Source organism: Elgaria multicarinata, chromosome 1 (assembly GCF_023053635.1).
Source record: "Elgaria multicarinata webbii isolate HBS135686 ecotype San Diego chromosome 1, rElgMul1.1.pri, whole genome shotgun sequence".
NCBI lineage: Eukaryota > Metazoa > Chordata > Lepidosauria > Squamata > Anguidae > Elgaria > Elgaria multicarinata.
The window spans coordinates 99,027,553-99,050,673 of NC_086171.1; the positions used below are offsets into that span (position 1 = coordinate 99,027,553).

The 23,121-nt window shown below is 45.4% G+C and overlaps 1 protein-coding gene across 1 annotated transcript in view; it reads left to right on the plus strand.

The window, feature by feature from the left end:
- FIRRM (FIGNL1 interacting regulator of recombination and mitosis) overlaps window positions 1-23,121 on the plus strand; it is a 58,996-nt gene that overhangs the window by 24,364 nt on the left and 11,511 nt on the right. The window contains exons 16-23 of the mRNA XM_063133447.1: window positions 1,615-1,704; window positions 4,346-4,531; window positions 8,576-8,701; window positions 9,513-9,608; window positions 11,161-11,274; window positions 11,813-11,917; window positions 19,125-19,205; window positions 20,075-20,194. Of these exons, the coding sequence (XP_062989517.1) occupies window positions 1,615-1,704; window positions 4,346-4,531; window positions 8,576-8,701; window positions 9,513-9,608; window positions 11,161-11,274; window positions 11,813-11,917; window positions 19,125-19,205; window positions 20,075-20,194 (918 nt within the window). The remainder of the gene's footprint in view (window positions 1-1,614; window positions 1,705-4,345; window positions 4,532-8,575; window positions 8,702-9,512; window positions 9,609-11,160; window positions 11,275-11,812; window positions 11,918-19,124; window positions 19,206-20,074; window positions 20,195-23,121) is intronic.

The window sequence follows — 23,121 nt, forward strand, 5'->3', positions numbered from 1 at the left end:
ATATGTTTGAGCAGAGCAGAAAATGTAACTGGCGTAGCACTGAGTGAATCCTACATAGTTCCAAATTCTAACCCCAAGGCTCCTAAAACATTGGGAAAATTTCTTGTACAAAACAAGGCAAATGCTATTCTTCCTTCTCAGGGTCCTGCTGTGCACGTTCATGAAGTACTAAGCCTTGGCTTTATAATTTAGTAGAAGGAATAGAAAAATAGAAAATGCAGTGGAAAAAGTTGATGGAATGATGCACTGTTGGATGTTGCTTCCCAAAGTTGCTCAGAGCCCCCTTGGGCTGCAGCACCCAACACTCCCGACCCACCCACTCTTTCTGAAGGAGCAAGCCGGGTGGAATGGTGGGGCGTGCAATGGATACCATAGCCTGGATGAAATTCCCACTCCTCCTTCTGGAGAGGCTTATTTGTTGGGCTGTTTCATTATGGAAAACATTTTCTTTGATTGTCTAATGACTAGGATTGCCAAGTTCTTCATCTAGGAAATAGAAACCAAATGCACAGTTACAACATGGGGGATACTTGGCTCAGCAATACTACGAACGAGAAGGATCTTGGAGTTGTAGATCACAAGCTGAATATGAGCCAACAGTGCGATATGGCTGCAAGAAAGGCAAATGCTATTTTGGGCTGCATTAATAGAAGTCTAGCTTCCAAATTGCGTGAGGTACTGGTTCCTCTCTATTCGGCCCTGGTTAGGCCTCATCTAGAGTATTGCGTTCAGTTCTGGGCTCCACAATTCAAGAAGGACACAGACAAGCTGGAGCGTGTTCAGAGGAGGGCAACCAGGATGTTCAGGCGTTTGGAAACAAATCCCTATGAAGAGAGACTGAAAGAACTGGGCATGTTTAGCCTGGGAAAGAGAAAATTGAGGGGAGACATAATAGCACTCTTCAAATACTTAAAAGGTTGTCACACAGAGGAGGGCCAGGATCTCTTCTAGATCCTCCCAGAGTGCAGGACATGGAATAATGGGCTCAAGTTAAAGGAAGCCAGATTCCAGCAGGACATCAGGAAAAACTTCCCAACTGTTAGAGCAGTACAACAATGGAATCAGTTACCTAGGGAGGTTGTGGGCTCTCCCACATTAGAGGCCTTCAAGAGGCAGCTGGACAACCATCTGTCAGGGATGCTTTAGGGTGGATTCCTTCATTGAGCACGGGGTTGGACTCGATGGCCTGCTATTCTGATTCTATGATTTCCCCCCTTCCTTTGAATGGATGATTTTATTAAGCTGTTTCTTGCCTTCTTTAGACACCTCTAATGTGGGATTCTTTGGGGATTTCTGCTTGTGACAATAAGATAAGGCATGTTGTAATAATAATAATACTCTGAAGTATTATTATTATTATTATTACTACTACTACTACTACTACTATTATTATTATATTTATTTGTATCCCACCTTTTGCCCAGTACTGAAGTAGTTTGTGTGAGACAGATGTAGATTGGTACAGATGGGCTTAGGCTAAACAAACAACTCCATAATCAGTGGTGAATCAATAATGTTAAGAATGAAATTGTGAGCTTGGATATGTTGCTGCTTAAAATCAGGCTCAGTATTTGATTAGTTATAGATCACTCATTGTTTTTTATGCTGATTCAGATAAAAGCCTGTCCTGCTGAGTGTTACCAAGTCTCTCTGCTGGGGGTCCTGTTAAGACGTCTGCTCTTCCTGATGGCTGCGGATCACCAGGCAAGTACGGCTCTGGTCTCTCCGATCTGCATCAGCCTATAAATACTTTGGTTGCGTTCTTAAGTCTTGAGCTATTAATTGGTACGGGACAGTTCTGGTTGAGGAGGGCCAGTGTGAACTGGTGAGACTGAGTGGCAGGGGTACACTTGTTTATGTGTTGTAATAATGGGGAACGGGGAAAAATGTTTTATTTAATATGTGTATAAATTCTTCTGCTGCTTTCAGGAATCCAGGCTGCCTAACGATAGAACTTAATAGAATTATGTATTCTTAATACTTTAATAGAATTAAAGTATTTTAAAAGTACAATAAAATTATAAAAAGAGAAGAAGAGCATATAAAAAATAGTTACCAGCCAGCAGTATTGCACGACCAACTATCTTCCCTTGGAGACTTTTGTAAAAAATAAGAGGATTTACTTCTGTTTTGGAAGAGGGAAGAGAGGAGGCTGCTTCCCTGTGGAAGGAGTTCCACAGGCACGGTGCCATCACTAAAAAGGCCCCACGTGTAGTACCATGTAGTTTCTTCAGGAAGTGGGAAACCTGAAGCAGGGCCTCCAATGATGTCATGGCCATCCAGGAAAATTGATACAGAGATTGGGGTGGTTGTTCAGGTATTCTGGTCCCAGATGTTTAATGCTTATTTGTTAAGATCAGCAGTATTAAGGGTGGCTTTTGCTTCTAACAGAAACCTGGTTTACATGTCATGATGGCAGTTCTTAGTTTGTTTAACCCAGGAATTTCCAGGGACGAGTGTTGCACGTGAGCCATTTCTGCTTTTAATCAACAATCCATTTCCTGGGTTGTTTCATGATGTGCAAATCCAGAAACTAGGTTGTTTATGGGTTAAACAACCCAGAGTTAAGCCATGGGTCATTCCTGGTTTTTTTATTAAAAGTATAAATGGCTTGCAAACAGCTTGCATGCTCAGCTTATCCACACAATTCCTGGGTTAAACAACTCAGGAATTGCTGCCATAATATGCAACCTGGGCCAATAAGTGGTCACTGTATTAAATGGAGATGCATCCCTAGAAGTTTCAGAAAAGTCCATCCTGTAGCCTTAACATTTCATAAAGATATTCAATATTTTAATACTATGGGAGGTAAAGGTGAGAGGTGTCTTCTTACCCTGGGATGTTAATAATATCCTTGAACGAGACCACATCACGCCAGTCCTTTTCTAGCTTCATTGGCTGCCAGTCCAGGTCTGGGCCTGATTCAAAGTGCTGGTATTAACATTCAAAGCACTAAATGGCTTGAACACCTCCTCCCATAAGTACCTGCTCAGACCCTAAGGTCATCCTCTGGGGTCCCTCTCCGTGAGCTCCTGCCAAAGGAAGTGAGGCAGGTGGCTACCAGAAGGAGGGCCTTCTCTGCTGTGGCACCCCGGCTGTGGAATGAGCTCCTTAGAGAGGTTCGCCTGGCACCTACACTATACTCCTTTAGATGCCAGGTGAAGACCTTTTTATTTTCTAAGCATTTTAACAGTCTAGTAACTTAATTTTAACTTTGCTGTTTTAAATTAGTATTTTAAATCTGTTTTAAATTCTGCATTGCTGCTTCATTTTATCCTGGTTGTGTTTTTATATTGTATTTTATATTATGCATTTATACTGCTTGTTTTATATATTTAATGGTTTCCATGGTTTTAATTTTTATAAACTGCCCAGAGAGCTTCAGCTATTGGGCGGTATAAAATTGCAATAAATAAATAGATAAATAAACTTCCCTCTCCAGACTTATTTCTTTCACTCAGTGAGAATGGAAAATTAGGGTCACCAAACATTTCCTTTCTGTTTAGTGAGAAAAGAGTCATATTTTCCACAAGCCCTCTCATTTACATCTGGAATAACGTACCAGGCCCAATTCAGATGTTACATGCACCGTGGAGAGGTGTATGTAACGGAGTTCTCAGAGGAGGATGTTGTTGCGCTCATGCCCTGCTTGTGAGTTTCTCGTGAGCAGCTGGTTGGCCATTGTGTGAACAGAATGCTGGACTTGTTGCTATGGTGAAGGCCGCGACGCGTCTGATCCAGTATGGCTCCTCTGATGTTCTTATGTGGTCAAAATATTTCTTTAGGGTAGCTGCTGTCAATTTTGTGCAGTTAAATGAGGCTTACCACGTGGAGAGTCCCCATACCAAAGGCTTTCATGAACTTGCAGCACTGCCACGGAGAGTCTCTCCACATAGGAAACAGCATGCGAGCTCCTGCCCTGCAAAAGCATTTTATGACAGCCATAATGTCTGAACGTGAATCCAGAGAACCACAGCGCACAGGTTCTCCACAGGGAAGTCTCGTAGACGCGTCTCCGTACTGACTGAAGCTGTGTGCCCGCCTGTTCTATTGTCAGTGTTGACGCATTTTATCATTATTGGTATGGTTAGATGTCTGTCTTAGGAAGAGAGGGGCTGAAGTCAAGCTGCACCTATGTAGTTTGTTCCCTCCCCCAAAATATTGGCCCTGGTGTTTTGTTTTTTTTGTGTGTGTGTGTGTTTTTCAGAAGGAGAGTGAACTTTCTCCAAACTGGCCTCTCATTATATCACAAATATTTAACTTTTCATTCACAAACAGTAACATGTGTGGGATTTTAACATTTAAGTTCTCCCATGTTCTTTCTAATGTTGTCATCTTCTTGCAGGTGAAGTTTATCCAAAACTTCCCTCCTAAAGATACAGAGAACCTACTATTGTGGCAGCATCTTTCTCTCCAGGCTTTGATACCTTTGCTCAGGCAGCAAGTTGCTCGTGAGCTTTTTGTGGCAGGACTTGCGCAATGTCAGCAGTGGCTGAGCAGCGAAAGGTCCATGGCGGAACTTCCACCGGTGGTAAGCAAAGGCTTGAATGAACAGACTTTCCTTGTGAACTAAAAACTCAGGGAAAGGTTCCTCTTTCCTCTTTGGTCCTATCACATCTCTGTTTGAGGATCCCTACAAGTAAGAGCCCAGCATTCTGGATTTTTTGTTTTAATTACACTGAGTGTAGTCTTCATTAAAGTACTGATTCATTTTACAAAGAAGTGGGGCTTGAATCATAGAATCACAGAATAGCAGAGTTGGAAGGGGCCTACAAGGCCATCGAGTCCAACCCCCTGCTCAATGCAGGAATCCACCCTAAGCATCCCCGACAGATGCTTGTCCAGCTGCCTCTTGAAGGCCTCTAGTGTGGGAGAGCCCACAACCTCCTTAGGTAACTGATTCCATTGTCGCACTGCTCTAACAGTCAGGAAGTTTTTCCTGATGTCCAGCTGGAATCTGGCTTCCTTTAACTTGAGCCCGTTATTCCGTGTCCTGCACTCTGGGAGGATCGAGAAGAGATCCTGGCCCTCCTCTGTGTGACAACCTTTTAAGTATTTGAAGAGTGCTATCATGTCTCCCCTCAATCTTCTCTTCTCCAGGCTAAACATGCCCAGTTCTTTCAGTCTCTCTTCATAGGGCTTTGTTTCCAGACCCCTGATCATCCTGGTTGCCCTCCTCTGAACACACTCCAGCTTGCCTGCATCCTTCTTGAATTGTGGAGCCCAGAACTGGACGCAATACTCTAGATGAGGCCTAACCAGGGCCAAATAGAGAGGAACCAGTACCTCACGTGATTTGGAAGCTATACTTCTATTAATGCAGCCCAAAATAGCATCTGCCTTTCTTGCAGCCATATCACACTGTTGGCTCATATTCAGCTTGCAATCTACAACAATTCCAAGGTCCTTCTCGTTTGTAGAATTGCTGAGCCAAGTATCCCCCATCTTGTAACTGTGCCTTTGGTTTCTATTTCCTAAATGTAGAACTTGGCATTTATCCCTATTAAATTTCATCCTGTTGTTTTCAGCCCCAGCACTCCAGCCTATCAAGATCACTTTGAAGTTTGTTTCTGTCTTCCAGGGTATTAGCTATCCCACCCAATTTTGTGTCATCTGCAAATTTGATAAGCGTTCCCTGCACCTCCTCGTCCAAATCATTAATAAAAATGTTGAAGAGCACTGGGCCCAGGACTGAGCCCTGCGGTGCCCCACTCGTTGCCTCTCCCCAGTTTGAGAAGGTTCCATTGATAAGTACTCTTTGAGTCCGATTCTGTAGCCGACTGTGAATCCACCTAATAGTTGTTCCATCTAGCCTACTTTTAGCTAGTTTGTTAATCAGAATGTCATGTGGTACTTTGTCAAAAGCTTTGCTGAAGTCAAGATATATGACGTCCACCGCGTTCCCACGGTCCACAAGGGAGGTTACCTTATCAAAAAATGAGATCAAATTTGTCTGACAGGACTTGTTCTTGACAAATCCATGTTGGCTTCTAGTGATCACCGCATTGATTTCAAGGTGTTTACAGATTGACTTCTTTATTGTCTGCTCCAGAATTTTCCCAGGGATGGATGTCAGACTGACTGGTCTGTAGTTCCCAGGTTCCTCCTTTTTGCCCTTTTTGAAGATAGGGACAACGTTAGCCCTCCTCCAGTCGTCCGGCACCTCGCCCGTCTTCCATGATTTTGCAAAGATAATAGACAAAGGTTCTGAGAGTTCTTCAGCTAGCTCCTTCATTACTCTAGGATGCAGTTCATCGGGCCCTGGAGATTTGAACTCATTCAAGGAAATTAGGTATTCTTTGACCATTTGTTTATCAATCTCAAACTGCAATCCTGCCCCCTCAACTTCTGCTTCACTTTTTCCAGGGGGGTCATAGACCCACTTTTGGGAGAAGACTGAGGCAAAGTAGGAATTGAGCACTTCAGCCTTTTCTTTGTCATCTGTTATCAATTTGCCATCCACATTAAGCAGTTGAACCACCATTTCTTTCCTCTGTCTTTTACTACTCACATATCTGAAGAAAGCCTTTTTATTGCTTTTAGCATCCCTCGCTAATCTCAGCTCATTCTGAGCTTTAGCCTTCCTGACGCCATTTTGGCACTTCTGCACCACTTGTCTGTACTCTTCTTTTGTAGCCTGGCCTTCCTTCCACTTCCTATATGTATCCCTTTTTGTTTTCAGGTCATCTCTAAACTTTTTGTGGAGCCACATTGGTTTCCTATCTTTTCTCCTGGTTGGAATTGTTTGTAACTGTGCCTTTAAAATTTCCTTTTTTAAATACTCCCACCCATCCTGCACTCCTTTTCTCATTAGGCTCACTTGCCATGGGACCTTACTTATCATAGTTCTGAGTTTATTAAAATCAGCTTTCCTAAAATCCAGAGTACGTGTATGGTTACACTCAACTTTTGTCTCCTTTTGTATAACCTTTTTGTGGCAATTCTAGGAATCCACATGGGCATAACTAAGCATCTGTATAAAGGATGCAGAACTTCAGAATCCTGAGATTCAGAACTTTCACTTTAAAAAGAGAGTTCGCTCCCCCTCCGTATCCTTTGTGGTTGCTGAGAGGAACCTGAATGTGTATGAGACTATGGGTGCATTCAGACAACACAATAGCCGACCTGCGTGAATAATCCACTCCACGGGTGACTATTAGCATGTCACGCTTGGGTGACATGCTAATTGTCATTCATGGAGTAGGCTATAAAGGCGTGTGTGGCTATTGCACTCTCCCCACTCTCCCCACTGAATGGTGGCGCTGGTTCCTGCTCACCATATTGGGGCCCTGCCATTCCGTGGGGCTGGGTGGGGGAGAAACACAGCACGCCTCCTTCTTGCTACAGCGAAGGCCATGATGAAAGACGTGCCGTGGCTGTCACAAGAAGAAGGCGGAGCGATTTCATTTCCTGACAGAAGATGAGATCCCTCTGCCACCTCCTTCTTGCTATGGCGGCAGCCGTGATGAAAGACGCGTCACAGCCATCACCATAGCAACAACTGCCGGAGTTGAGGAGATCCCTCTGTCACCTCCTTCTTGCTACGGCGACGGTGGTGTCACGTCTTTCGCCACATCTGACACCGCAGCAAGAAGTGACGGAGCGATCTCTCCTGACAGGAGAGGAGATCCCTTCGCCCCACTGCCTCCTTTTGGCAGGGCCATAGCAACAAGGGTCCGCCCCGCTCCTTGTTGCTATGGCCCACTGGGGAAGGAGGTGTTGCAGAGTGATATGATCCCCTGTGAGGGGATGGTATCCCTCCGCAATGCCTCCTCCTCCATTTGTTGTGAGGCCGAGGGCAGAGAGAGAGACTGTCAGTAGAGTCTCCCTGACAACGTCCCCCCACCCTCGGCATAGCAACAAATCGTGAACGGAGGGCAGGATGCAGGAGGATGCACTCACTCCTCCTGCGCCCTGCCTTCCGTCGCCACAAAGTGCTGGTGACTGGGGACGCTAGGAGCTCCTGCTGCTTTCAAGCAGCAGCAGGAGTTCCTGTCTCCCGTCCCCAGTCAACAGCACTTCCCCTGGGGCAAGGGACATGCACGTCCCTGGCAACATGTGGGGCGCCACGATTGGCAGCACCCCACCCAGGGATGGTGTGTGCCTGTCCTGGGAAGCGCATGGGGAGCCACCGATCGTGGCGACACACCAAGGGACGGCGCGATCGGCCGCTCCCCAAGCGCTCCTGGGACGGGATTATTTCCCCTGCCTATAGAGCCCCTCTGGGGAAATAATCAACGGAGCCCGCCCCACCGCAGTAATTCGTGGTTGTGCAGATAATCAACTCTCCACACTGTTATTTGCATTGGTTATTTCGGGGAAACAACTAACCGTGGCGTATTTTTCCCCTGACAGTAGTCAATGGTTGACTATTTAGTCTACTGTGAACTGTTTAATCAACTGCTGACTATTGTGTCATCCAAACCCACTCCTTTTCTGCTAATAAGTTTTGCCTCTGTGAGTTTAACCTTGTAAAACTGTTCCATTAAAGCTCCATGTCATGGCAATGTTTGTGCTTCGGAGTTCAACCCCTGAGGTGTTCCTAACTGCTCCCATCTCTTTCCTGCTCTGCTAGAACACGGCTCTTTCTGCCTTGCTGTCCATGTGCCAGACTGCTGGGGAGATAGTAGAGGAGGAGGGTCAGCGAACGGCACTCGTTGGTGCTCTGCGCCAGTTTTTGGTAGTTCTACATTCCACACAAGTAAGGACATTTTATTTCCCTCCACTTGTTGCTGCGTCGTCTTGTCCTCCCTTCTTCAGATGGGATATGTTATATTAGGGTAGATGGATGCCGTTTGTCTGCTTTAGCAAGAGGGCTTCAGAGAGAGGAAACAAGACTCCCGAAAGTGTGTGTGTGTGTGTATCTATGAGAGAGAAAGAGAGAATGAATAGTAGACGTTATTAAAGGTTTTTTTGTTACCATAGCAGGCGCATTAGAGCACCTTGCTTGCCATGTAAGCTACAGTATTTACTATTTAAGGCAACCTTTTTTGGCTTGTAGGAATACACTGGGAGTGTTGAAACAGTGTCCTGGGCGCTGCCACAAACCCACTGCTGTGGTGAGGAGTGGAAGTGAATAATCACAACAATGTTGGGAGCGCCCCCCCCCCCGTGTTTGAAGTGTGTGGGGGGCATGCACACACACACACCATTTCTCTCTCTGGCTTCTCTTTTCTCTCGCTCAATGATTCCGCTCTTTTCTTTCTCCGTCTCTCTCTCTTTCTTCCTTCCCCCCCTCTTCTCTCTCTCCCCCATGCAAGTGAATGGAGAAATTTCTCCAGTTTATTTGCTTGTGGGTGGTGATGGTGGTGAGCATTTGCTAACCATAATGTGTGAAGCTGTTGTTACTAAACATCTTTTTTTTTGGCCTCCTCTGACAATTAGAACTGGGCTGGGATGTAGCAGCTTGTGGAGATCTAATGCTAATATGGGTAGTTCCAGGAATCTTGTAGTTTGCTTCTCTAGAAATGGGGGATGCTCTGAAGCTGTGATGTTCTTTTTGTCCGCTGAAGGTTCCCGTCCTGTCCTGTCTTCAGCAGGCCTTTGGCTTGACGCTTCGCCTCCTGCAGCTCTTCACCCACATGTTAGAGCCTCAGTTGCTAATTCAGGTAAGACATTGTGTGGTGGGCAGGCATAAAAAGCCAATTGCTGCTGTTTATGGCAGAAGCGTTCCCCCGTCATTCTTCTGCCACAGAATGAACCTGGTACGTGACGGTATGAGAATATTGTGTCCCTATTTTCTGTTCTTAGTCTCTCTAGCCCTCAAGATGCCGGGTTAGAATTCATGTTTCTGTACTTCATGAGGTTATTAGGTAACTGCTGGTTTGTAGCACACTCACAAATAACAGCTTGCATCTTCTGATACAGGATCACAGGATGGCAGGAGAAAAGAATTGTGTGAGTTGGAAAGAAGGAATGATTGCAAGGGCCTTTGTGTGTATTTTATTTGGAGGAGCACGGCCTGTGTGTGTGTGTGTGTGTGGATCTCTTAACTGTGCTTAGAAGACTGTGAGTGGGCCTGGGTTTTGTGTTCCCTTCTCCTCCTCCTTTCTCTGGCCTGAATTCCTTCCCCTTCCCTCCTTTATTGCCCTTGATCCTGGTTATTGGCCTTAGTCCTGGTAAACCATGGTCAGCTCTACCGGGGTATTCTAACCTTGTTTACTCAACTGGAATATGAAGCAGTTTTGAAAATATAGTTAAGAAGATTAAGCATAGTTAGTAGGGCTGTGCAAAATCTTTGAACAAGGGTTTGGAGGTGTTTAGACTGCCCCAGACTGGTCCCAAAACTGGGGAACCAGGTTTTTCCATTTTTGCCTTTACAGACAAATCTGATAACGTTTTTGAGCTCCCACAACCACCTCCAAATTCTTCAGAAATGGAAAATGCCAGCAGAGAGAAGTGGGAGGGGAGGCAGAAGAGTGGGTGCAATTAAGTGTGGCTTCAGGGAATGACTTCACCTTTTTACTTCAAATCACAGCGGTTCTGGGAGGAAAATGGAATGAACGTCATCGGAAGCCATTTCAGTGTTTCATTGCTTTTTGTTACTGCCTGCCTGTCTGCCGCTGCCGCAGCAGGCAGTAACAGCTCTCAGGGCTTCCAAAAATGGCTTGAGAACCACCACTCACTGGGAGATGGCGTCTCCCTGGTGCTTGTACAGTGGGTGGCTGCACTGTCTCCCTCGTCAACTATGTGGAGTTCCACCAAGTCCCCACAACCAGAATCAAGCTCCTCCTCCAGCACTTTCTCCTTGGCTGCTTGGAACAAGGAGGGGAAGGTGCCACCTTCTAGGTCAATCTGGCTTCTGCCATGTCTTGTATCATGCGTCGGTTGTGTGTCTGTGTTAAACACAGATGTGCGTACTTCACTGATCAAGGTTCCTTTGGAAAAAGCATCGGCGCTAACAAGGAGGATTCTGAAGTGATTCCCTCCAGCCCAGCCCACACAGCCCTCATGGTTAGCATCCGTGTATATAGAAAGTCACTGTGTGGCAGGAGGAGTTCATGATGTAAATGGAGGAAAGGGAGCAATATCTGTGAGCCTTCAGTTGAATCCTGATTTTTTAATGGGCAATTTTGGACATTCTCTCTTCTCAGTGTAACAAATTTACTTTCTGTAATCTTCCTGATCTTCAGTGATATGTAAAATTCTCTCTTCCTGTAGGTACTTGCACTACAAATATCCATCCTCCAGCTAAATCCCCCAGATCATGTTCTCACTGCAGTTTTAGATTTTCTCTCTTCAATGGGGAAATCCTGTGTTCCACCCGATTTACAGGTAAATACATTGGATTATTATTCTGTTACTTCCTTCTGTATGTGCTATTTATAGGGGATATGTAGACTGAGAGATTATTTTTTCAATTGTGGCCACCACGTCTAGAGTACATTAATCATGAGAATCCCAAATTCCTGATACTTTTTAGAAATCCTAGATGATAGACATAGTACAGGTGGTACAGACCCCAGGGACAGAAATGTACGTACCCCTTTTACATTACCCCTGGAGTTTATTTTAGCTCAAAAGTCATTGACACCTGACAGTTTTCCATTTCTCCTGTTGGATGTAGTGGGCTACTGTACATGTATGAATTTAGACAGCCTGGGTGGTATATTGCAAACCTGTTTGTTGGATTTATTTTGGAGAGTGAGAAATGCTGATTCTTTGGCAAGCAAAGACAGCCATGGACTTCCATGGCTGTAGTTCTGAGAGCTATATCTGGGCTGTCTTTCTAGTTATGATTGCTAGGAAAATAAGGGAAATGGGACATATACTGACTTAAAAAGAAATGATAACTTCATTATCCACTTGTTAGGTACAGTTGCTATCCAAGTTGTCCTGTCTGTTTGCTGCTTTGCTGGCCAGCAGTAACTGGCTGATTCAACAGCATGCCATAGAGGCATTCACTCAGTTTGCAGAGGTAAGAGGAAGCCCAGCTGTGCTTGTTAGTGGGGGGGGGGGTTTGTGGGGGGGGGGGGGGAAATGAACATAATCCAGCTAAAATTGAGCAGGTTCAAGACCATACTTGATTCTCATCAGTGTTAGTAGTACTTAAAAGGACTCAATCCAGCTAAGTTTGTTTGCAGGTGATTAATGGGTGCACAACCTTTATGCCCCCGAGAGCTGCATGTAATGAACACATGTAGACACACATGACATACGCACACATGACACACACTGATCTATCAATGCGAGGATCTCTGGGAAAGGGTTTAGAGCAGTGCTTCCCAAACTTTTTCAGGTAACCGCCCCCTTGGTTCCACAAACTCATGCCCAGTGCCCCCTACCCTACACTGTAAAAAACATTATTCAGAATAGAAGTTTTTAACGACCCACTAAGGAAGATAATAACAATAAAATTCAAAACAGTAACAAGTAATTGAATATTTATTCAAAATCCGAAGCACCTGCCACAGGCTTGCCGAGGGAGGGAGGGAGGGAGGGAGGGAAAAGATAGCGAATGCCTCTGTTTTGCAGCCGGCGTGGCGGGGCAGACCAAGCAGGGTATGTGTCTTCATTAGCGTTTTGGTGCTTTTGAAACATTTCAATTCACCGTTAAAAGGACTCTTCTTAAACAGTATTAATACATGTGTGGATTCTTCCCCTATATGGCTTGGGACCAAACTACCTTCTCCCATAAAATGCCCCTGGGTTTTAAGACCTTTTAGAGATGCGCTTCTCGGAAAAGACCACCTTGAGCACCCCCCTGCCGCCCCATGCCTCTTAACGCCCCCCATGCGGTACTGTCCACTTTGGGAACCACCGGATTAGAGAGAGTACAAATGGCAGGGAATTTAGTGGCAGTGAAAGAATCGGCACCCCTGGTGGCCTCAGGTTGTATTTATTTATTTATTTATTTATTACATTTTTATACCGCCCCACAGCCGAAGCTCTCTGGGCGGTTTACAAGCTCTCTTGTACACTCCTGAAGTGACTGAACTCCAGGGCAAGAGCCCTGGATCTCTGGTGAGAACTAGTAGTGGCACATGCCCTCCCTCAAGGTCTCATTTAAACTGCAATTTGGATAAATTAGAAGCATTTTTTTCTGATATTACAGTTTTTTGCAGGGGAGGGGGACTGAGTTGGAGCAGGGGACCAGATCTCTGCAGGCCAGGTGATCTCAGGGAGCATGGCTGTGCCCCCAATGCTATTAATGTGACATGAAACAGTGGTTGGAACGCCAGCTGGCATTTCACTCCTCTCGTGTCCTCCCCGATTGGGAAGTGGCCCTGGCCAAAGCTGCAGCTGGAGCTTTCCAGTCTCACCATGTCCTACATGAAGGGGAAAGGCATGGCCTTAGCAGAGCACTTTCTGTGCTGCCTGCTCTCTTCACTGGGAGGGGCGTGCTCAGGGGGATTCCCCTCCCCAAGCCTGTGCGGAGCCTGCAGAGGGAGTGAAAGCCTCTGTGGGCCAGCTGGAGAATGTCCGAGAGCCAGGGGTTCCCTTGAACTGGTTTAATGAAAGGAGATTTTGCCTCTTGCAAAACATGCTACTTCTTCTTTGTGGTCTCTGTGCATCACACATATGGGCTCTGCGCCTGTGTGGGGCCAGCTCCGGAAACTTCACTAGCTGAAAACATTTTTAGGCGGGAACCCCTCCCCCACCGTCCACTGAGCATGCTCAGGGGTTCCCGCCCTATCTCCTCAGTTCTCTTCAACCACCTGTGGGTCAACAGCTTTCTTGGAGACTTCTAGGTTAGGTTTTTACCTTTTTGCTGAAAACTGTCGTTTTTTCTTCCTTTTTCTTCTCCAGTTTTTCTAACTTTTCTATATATAAAATAAATAATAATAATATTTTCCCCCCTTATATTTCTTATTAGTAGTTAGGTGCCTATGGCACAAACAGGACTCTTCAAAAAGTGTTCATCCTGTGGACAAAAGATCTCCCAGACGGATGGACATTCGTTGTGTTTATTGTGCTTGGGGGAAGCACACGTAGTTGAATCCTGCGTGTTTTGCTTAAAATTCTCGAGGCAAGCTTGAAAAAACCGCTCAGACCGCCTTCGGGCGATTCTCTGGGAAAGGGCCTTGGTGACAGTAGATAAACCGAGACCAGCTCGAGTTTCTACTTCTAACAAAATGGAGTCAATGCCCCAACCTCCTCCTACTCGGAGTGAAGCCCTATCGGTTCCCCCTACCTCCTCTCATTCCGCTTCTAAAAAGTAGCAAAGAAAATCTCTAAGAGAGCGAGAGAGCACAATGGGGCAGAAGAACCCCAAAAGAAAAAGAGCAAGCTGAAGGCTAAATATGCAAAGACAAAATTAGCCAATCCAGCTTCGTCGATACCTAAGAGTCTGATACCGAGAACTTCGCTACCGAAGTCTACTACAGTACTGAGGAGCCCGATACCGAGATCATCACTATAAAGGTCCCCTCCGATACCGAAGAGCCCGATAAGGAGGCTTTCGCTACCGAGGTCCTATTCAATACCGAAACGGGCAACACCGTTGTCACCGCCGGTATTGACCTTGCCAACACCGCAAGTTGAGGAAGCTCTGGACTCCCCGGTACCATCACCCTTCCAAATAGTTACAGTACCGGTAGAGGACCCCGCTTTAATGGCATCTGTTTCAGAGGGTGAAATAAGAGACTCCTCTTTGGACTATGCAATGGTGAACCGGGTCCCCGCTTCCCCTCGATACCGAGAGGGGCTGCCTCCGCCAGTCGGTACCGACAGACATCGGTACCGATCGATGTCTCCATACCGACATGCCTGGGATCGCCCACCAAAGTCTTAATTTATTATTGCTATTTCGCCCTCCAGTGATCTGGGATCGCATCAGGGAGGGCTCGCATGGCTGTTAAGGCCTTTTTTCTGAAGATGTGTCAGCAAGCTCCCCCAACAGACAGATATTCTCTCGATTTGTTTGGGAGAGGCTCGCATCATCGAGACCTGTCGCTTAAGCCTTCTGAGGGCTAAACGTGTAATGGCGATTCTGAGGAAAAATGCTCTAGAAGCCACGGATTCTCCAAAGCAATCATTGCAGCCACTCATTGCGGAGACTCCTCAGCCTATGTCCCCTCAGCGTCCTCGGACCCTGACTCTAACCATGGGTCATTCCGACCTTCAAATACTGGATGCTCTCTAGCTGTATCTGCAACAAAAGAGATATCTAGAAGGCCCGATATTTAGGAAGGCCAGGTCACTTAAGCCTTTGGGACATACAACAACAACAAAAGCCTCATTCCAAGGCTGTATGGAAGCCAGATCTAACCACTACTGTTAGAGTCCCCATGGGTGGCCTCCTCAGTAGCAACAACATAACTAGCTTCTTCAGTACCGAGCCTGAAACCTCTCGGTACCGAGACTGCTCTCAATACCGAGACTGGCAACAATATAACTAGCTTCTTCGGTACTGAGACTGAATCTCTCAATACAGAGACTGGCAACAATATATCTAGCTTCTTCGGTACACAGACTGAAACCGTCGATACCAAGAGTGGCAATAACATAACTAGCATCTTCAGTACAGACGCTGGAATTCTCAATACTGAGACAGACAATAACATAACTGGTTTCTTTGGTACCAAGACTGGAATTTTTGGTACTGAGAATGACAATAACATAACTGGTTTCTTCAGTACCAAGGCTGGAACCCTTGATACCGAGATTGGCAATAACATTAATAGCTTCTTTGGTACAAACGCTGACTCTTGATACCAAGAGTGGCATCTCGCATGCAGCTTCAATGTCAGAGGGGAGATGTGATCTCGCTCCCCTCCAAAGCCAATGGACATCTATCCACCACATCAGGCAGTATATCCCTTGCAGGTGAACTACCAATTTCAGGGTCTCCCTCCAGAGTCTCTACACTCTGAGTGCTTTGCTTTCAATGGAGAGCGTTTTATTACCTTGATGTCTGATGTCATCATTTTTGCCCCCCCTTCCTTGTGAGAGGAGGAGACACAATGTCAAATGGGCCACGTCTCCTGAGAATACCATACAAGCATGGATACTGGCATCAGTACTGTGATGGGGACACATACAACCGAGATCACTGTCATTGTGACTGGTATACACAGGGCTCAGCTGTTATAGCCACAATGCGTCAGTACAATTACATAGCTCTTCCCCATTCCACCCCCATTCTGTGGGGCATCAGGAGATCAACTTGGGGAAGATGAGTTGGAGCATAAGAATAGACCTGATTCCCCTCAATCCTTTGAGGACTATCAGTCGGTCTCAACATTGCTCTCGTCTGTATCACCTCATGATGTAGTGCCTACACAGGGCAGAACCTCCTTCAGAGGACTTATACCACTTCCCGATCATTGAGGATGACTCGGAATTGAGACACATAACTCTGTAAATAAATCTCACACTGTATGTACTGAGAGGCCAACTCCAATATTGTTATTTTTCCTTCCAACACCGCTTCTGACAGTTAAAAATTCCTGGAAGGCTCTTTGATGGCTCTGACATTGGAAAGGGCAGAATCTTTACATAAGGTCCAGTACTGGACACTGGGGTTTTTCTTTACGCACCCATGTTCCAATTCTATATTAGTTCAGTTTTTCCCAAGGGGAGTTTTCAGAACATATAGGTTGTACCTACTAGGTCACAGAACATATTCATCTGCTTTGGGCCCCAGAGTAATACACTATCTAGTTATGATGTCCAGATAACAACTTTTCCTCTCGTCAGCAACTTAACATGACCTGTTGCCTCACCAACTGTGAGTTGAGAGCAGTGGTGCGCGCTCTGGCATTTCTCATACATACCTATGATTAGCATGTCTCACTCTGTAAGCTAGATTGAGGACCTGCCATTCGACGGTGAAGGGTTGTTCAATCCCATCGCTCATCTTATTTCCTGCGTCAGAACCAGCAAATTACAGATGACACACTGTCCTTAATGCTGCTCCTCAGAAGGGAGTATGTTTTGCCCTCACACACTTAAAAGTATGCTTACTTCCATATAGCCATTCAGAACACTCACCAGAGGTACCTTGGGTTTATCATAGGTACCAATATGTTCCAGTTTGGGTGCTTCTTTTGGACCTAAGCACAACCCACCGAATGTTGCAAAATATATGGCAGTTCATTGCCTACACAGGGTGAAAGTCTACCTATATTTAGACAACTGGCTTCTAGTAGCATCTTAGAAGAGGATGCTATCGAAGGCAGTGGGACTAATCCTCAATTTATTGAGCTCTCTGGACCTCATAGTAGAAACCACAATGTTAGACTGTCAATCCTTACCCCCTGATATATGGGACATAATCCTAGCAGCTAGGAAACCAGCGACTAGAAAGTCATATGCTGCCAATTGGGAAGCTTTCTCCTCCTTTGCACTAAGCAGGAATGAGAAACCCCTTTCAGCGCCTATTTCCACCATCCTCACTTTCCTTTTTTCCTTGTTTAAAAGAGGCCTTAAGTTTTCCTCACTTAGAGTTTATCTGGCAGCGATTTCTGCCTCACATTTATGGATTCAGGGCTGTTCGGTCTTCACTCATCCACTAGTTAAGCGCTTTATGAAAGGGATGAAAGATACAGTTCCACCCCTTCGTTCAGCAATGGAGCCTTTCCATTCAAGGCATTGTCTGGCAAGCCTTTTGAACCGTTGGCAACTACGGACCTTCGTTTACTAACTTTCAAGGTTGTATTTCTAGTTGCCATTACGTCTGCTAGACGTTCATCAGAGCTAGCAGCACTCCGCATAGACCCACCTTATACAGTTTTCCACGCTGACAAGGTGGTCCTTAGACCTGACCCAGCCTTCCTCCCAAAGGCTGTATCATCGTTTCATGTTGGTCAGAATATCATTCTGCCAAGTTTTTTTTTTCCTGCGCCGACGTCGCCACTTGAGTCAACCCTTCACACATTGGACGTTAGAAGAGCCCTTGCTTTCTATCAGTCTGGAACTGCTATTTTCCGGAGATCTCAAAGACTTTTTGTTTGTTACGGGGGCAAACAGAAAGGACTTCAAGTATCTTCACAGAGAATATCTGCTTGGGTCGTACAGACCATTAAATTAGCCTATGAACTTGCTGGCCTCCCGTTGGAGGGTAGAGTGCGTTCTCACTCCACAAGAGGAGTTGCCACCTCTACGGCATTCGAAAGAGGAATTGCTTTATCAGACCTCTGTAAAGCGGCCACCTGGTCAACACCTCTGACTTTCGCCAGTCACTATCGCCTGGACATCAGAGCACGTAGGGACTGTGCTTTTGGGCGTGCCGTCTTATCAGCAATACTTTGAGTTACTTTTACCACCTGACACCACCCGCCTCTGGTAAGTCAGCTTGTTATTCGCCCATATGTGTGATGCACAGAGACCATGAAGAAGAAAGACAGGTTGCTTACCTGTAACTGTAGTTCTTCGAGTGGTCATCTGTGCAGTCACACAACCCTCCCACCGTCCCCACTATGGTGTCATTAAGTTTTGATCACCTGGTGGTTCTCCTCAGTGAGACTGTTTAGGCGGTTTCAGGAACTGAGGGGATTAGGCGGGAACCCCTGAGCATGCTCAGTGGACGGTCTGGGGTTCCCGCCTAAAACGTTTTCAGCTAGAGAAGTTTCCGGAGCTGGCCCTGCGCAGGCGCAGAGCCCATATGTGTGACTGCACAGATGACCACTCGAAGAACTACAGTTACAGGTAAGCAACCTGTCTTTAACATTCATTGCTTTCAATAGTTCTTAATGAAGACTAACTAATAAGACCAGGAACCATGAACTGCTTATCTTTAGCCGGAAGTGGTCTAAGTTACAGTAGGGGATGACTGTAAACGCTTGCGCCTTTAAAAGATGACAAATGAATGGAGAAGGGCAGAATAGAGAGAGAGAAGCTTGTGACTTCTAGACAACAACTCTACTTATTTGGGTTGAGGGTGTTTTCATAAGTTACCATAGGTACAGTGTACAGAGTCAGTCATGGAATTTTTAAATAGTAACATTAAAATACCTGTATCAATCAGCAATAAAAATAATGGAAGGCAAGATTTAGGAGCCTGAATGCTAGCAACTGCCTGAATCATATTCATGCAGTTTCATTGTAAACTCCACTGGTGCCAACCATTTCCTGTAGTTTTGTAGCCATTCCTGGATTCACCTGGATTCTTGCTCCTATTGAAGTAATTGAGTAACAATGTTGGTTTGTATTTGCACCCTCCTCCCTTTTTTTGTATTAAGGGAACAAGCCACGAAGCCATACTTCCCCAGTGTCTAAACTCTGAAGAAATTAAAAGCAAAGTTGTTGGCTTCCTGTCAAAGGTATATATATTTTTTTACATGAAATTGACGACTTACTGCTGATGTCGGTGTTTCCATTTTGAAATTAATGTTTCCTAAACCAAGCATGCAAGACAGCTGGAGATGGATCCAGAATTTGCCTCCTGTTGATGGAAGAGCTCCACTCACAGGCGCCTCCACCAGATTCACGGGGATCTCCCCCTACACCACAGCCCAGCGCACCCTTCTGTGTAACATTCGCGGGGGGCTGCAAGGTCTACCGTGAGGAGGTGCAAACAGGGAAGTCTGCTTCCGCCAGCCCAGTTCTGGCAGAAAATCTGGATCCAACTCATTGCATTCGCAACCAAACAGAGCCTTTTTAGAAGCTAGGAGCATAATCCAAAACCCTTAGCTGTGCAGCCCAAATGCCTTTTGCATTGCAGAATCATGTCTTCTTAGTGATGAGACGGATTTGTTTCTTTCACTGTACACATGTAAGGACCCTAAGCAAAATCACTTCTTTGTGGTGTCTGCAATTCCACACATTTATTTTAAATATCTACCTATATCACGCCTTTCAGCCTGACAGTAGGACCTCAAGGCAGCTGATAAATGAAAATTAATAAAATCAAAGCTGTGGGATCTGGACCTGTACAGAGCTCAATTCAGAACATTCTAGCGCTTTAGCGTGGGAACTGATCTAACCCCTCCCTCATTGAAGTGGAAGGTCCAGCATGTGTGCATGTGTGACGCTGCAAGTAGGGTGAGCAACTTCCTCTTCTACGGACAAACTGAGCCAGCACAGCAGTTAGTAGCTCAATGCCCTTCTAACTTCCATGGTAGCAGCAGTCATTGTTTTAACCACATGGTTTGCTACTCTTAAGTTATAATTCCTCTGGCTTTTCTCTCAGACCTACCACATAGAGGAGACAGCAGAAGCAAGAGCAGAACGAGTTAAAGAGGAAAATGCTCTTTTTAAGTGCCATTTACTGGAGTCTACAGCAGACAGACAAAGGGCCCTGATCTTGGAGGTATGTTACAGTCTTGTGGGTGAGACTCATTTTTACCCAGCACTAATTTATACCAGACATTTTTGTCACTATGAGTAACCCTAGGTGAACTAGGTGACCACAGCTGTAGACAACTGCTATGTCCAGGTCATACTGTTTGTACTATCTGCCACAGGCAGTTATAACTATTCATATAAACAAATACCGTTTTTGTGTATACTACCCTCATTTCATAACATGTTCAGTCCACACATATGCTCTTGCTAGCTTGTGGAGAAGAGGAAATCCTGCTTGCAACTGGGGAGACAGCACCTTCCAGTCACCTGTTTATTGAAAAAAGAGTTAGATCCTGCACTTCTAATGCAGAAGGTGGTGCTTAATCTTCTGCTATTAGGTGGTGAGGAAAGCCCCGCTCTGTGCCTCATTCTTACCTCTAAACAGATAATCTTAAGCCAGATCAGAGACTACTGTAAATTACATGAATTGTAATTTATGGGGGAAAGGTCTTGCAGGATATGGAGCAATGGGCTCAAGTTACAAGAAGCCAGATTCTAGCTGGACATCAGGAAACACCTCCTGACTGTTAGAGCAGTACGACAATGGAACCAGTTACCTAGGGAGGTTGTGGGCTCTCCCACTGTAGAGGCATTCAAGAAGCAGCTGTACAGCCATTTGTCAGGGATGCTTTAAGGCAGAGCTTTCCAAACTGTGTGTCGTGACACATTAGTGTGTCAGCTGCAGTGTGTAGGTGTGTCACGCGTACATAACGAGAAACCTCTGAGTCTATGTGAAATAAGCAATACCAACTTGCATGCATTTTTACGCAGCAAAGGTGCTGATTAGTATGGTGCACTAGTATATTCCCCTTCCGTCATTTCCGTGTATGCACACCACGGTCGAGGGATCATACAGGTACTGTGCATGTGCAATATGCATAATTGGGTCGAAACAGCTGATTCTGCGTCACTTCCAAGAAATTCCATGGGTCCAGTTTTTTGATAGAGCACCATCTCAACCACCGCTCGATCGCAGCTTGACAAAATTGGTTCAGTGTGAAAAGTCTTGTAAATGTATGTTATCATCTTGCAAATCATATATTTTTTAAAATATAAATGAAAGGTTTTCATGAGATATGTTGTGTCCCCATACATTTCGTTATTACAATTTATGTATGTGTCCGTATCTCTTATAAGGGTTAAGTTTAACCTTCGGTTTGCTAGTAAAACTGAATTACTGTGTCGTGAAATGATGCATGTCTAAAAAGTGTGTCACCAACATGAAAAGTTTAGAAAGCTCTGCTTTAAGGTGGATTCCTGCATTGAGCAGGGGGTTGGACTCGATGGCCTTGTAGGCCCCTTCCAACTTTACCATTCTATGTTTCTATGCTTCCATTTTCCACCATATATGGCAGGGAAGGAACTACAGAATTTCCACCTTACAATAGCTTAATGTTCAGGAGCCATATTAGGGATCCTTTCAGACAGGGCAAGAGATGTTTTAAGATGCATTCTTACACTATTGAATATCCCTTCTTCATAACATAGGCTCTTCCCCAAAATTGAGTTTGTAATGACTGGGCCCCAGTCATTAGTTCTGTTAAATGGCCAATGCTGGAGTGTAAGAAACTGTTTAGTCTACACAAGTTCTTCTTTGTGGTCTCTGTGCATCACACATATAGGCTCTGCGCTTGTGCGGAGCCTTGTTCAGGAAGTTTCTATAGTGGTGTATCATTTTGGGTGGGAACCCATCCCCCATTGTCCTACTGCGCATACTCCAACGAGTTCCCGCCTTTCCCCTCAGTTCTCTTTTGACTGCCGACTAAGGTGCCTCGTCGGGAGCTTTGCTCTTAGAGAACTTTTCTCAACTGTCTGTCTTTGCTGAGTTATACCCTTTTCGTTTTTGTTTCTTCATCTCCATTTCTCCTTCTTACCTTTTCTAAAATTAAAATTAAAAAAAAACCCTTCTCCTGTGAGACACTCCTTCAGCGTCTTGCTCTGCCATTTTATGCTTCATATCCTTATGGCATTGAGGGTGCTCTTCAAAAAATGTACCCTCTGTGGAAGTAAGGTCCCTCTCACCGACAGACATTCTCTCTGCCTGCTTTGTTTTGGAGACTCTCATGTGGTTGAGACTTGCTCCCTTCAAGGGACCCTTCGCTGGCGTTGCAGATTCCAACCTCCTCCCCTTACCAACTATGGCAGCCTCAAGACCGTGCTCCTTGGTTCCAGAATCAACAACAACCACAGCATCATCAAAAGAAAACGTTTCCTTCCTCACATTTTCGTCAAACCCGCAGTAGAACCGACAACTCACAAAAGCGGCGTCTTTGACTTTCTGCTTCTTCACCACTCTCCACAATGTGGGAATGCTTTCGCTCAGTTTCTCCCAAACTGGACATCGATAACATCAGACAAATGGGTCTTCGTGATCATAAAACATGGGACCTGAATAGAATTTGGAGTCCTTCCTCCCGTCGATACTGTACGTATCATCCCTCTTTCAGAGGTTCTACAAGGAAACCGTCACCCTGCTTCAAAAGAGTGCTATTTGGAATGTTACGCCATATCATACGGAAGACAGCTTCTTCTCCCGTTATTTCACGGTACCGAAATGGGACAGAGGACTCCGACCTATCTTAGACCTGAGAGATCTCAACTCATTTATCATCACCAGGAAATTCTGGATGGTCACGCTTTCTTCAAACCTGCCGTTACTCAAAAAGGACCGTTGGTTTACCTCTTTAGATCTCAAGGATGCTTATTTTCACATAGCGATCCACCCAGAGCACCAGAAGTACCTATGTTTCATTATTGGTTCTGAGATGTTCCAGTTCATGGTCCTACCATTCAGACTAGTGGCAGCCCCCAGGGTGTTTACCAAATTTATGGCTGCAGTATTTGGCCACCTCTGGGTGAGAAGAGTGGAACTTTATCCCTACCTGGACGACT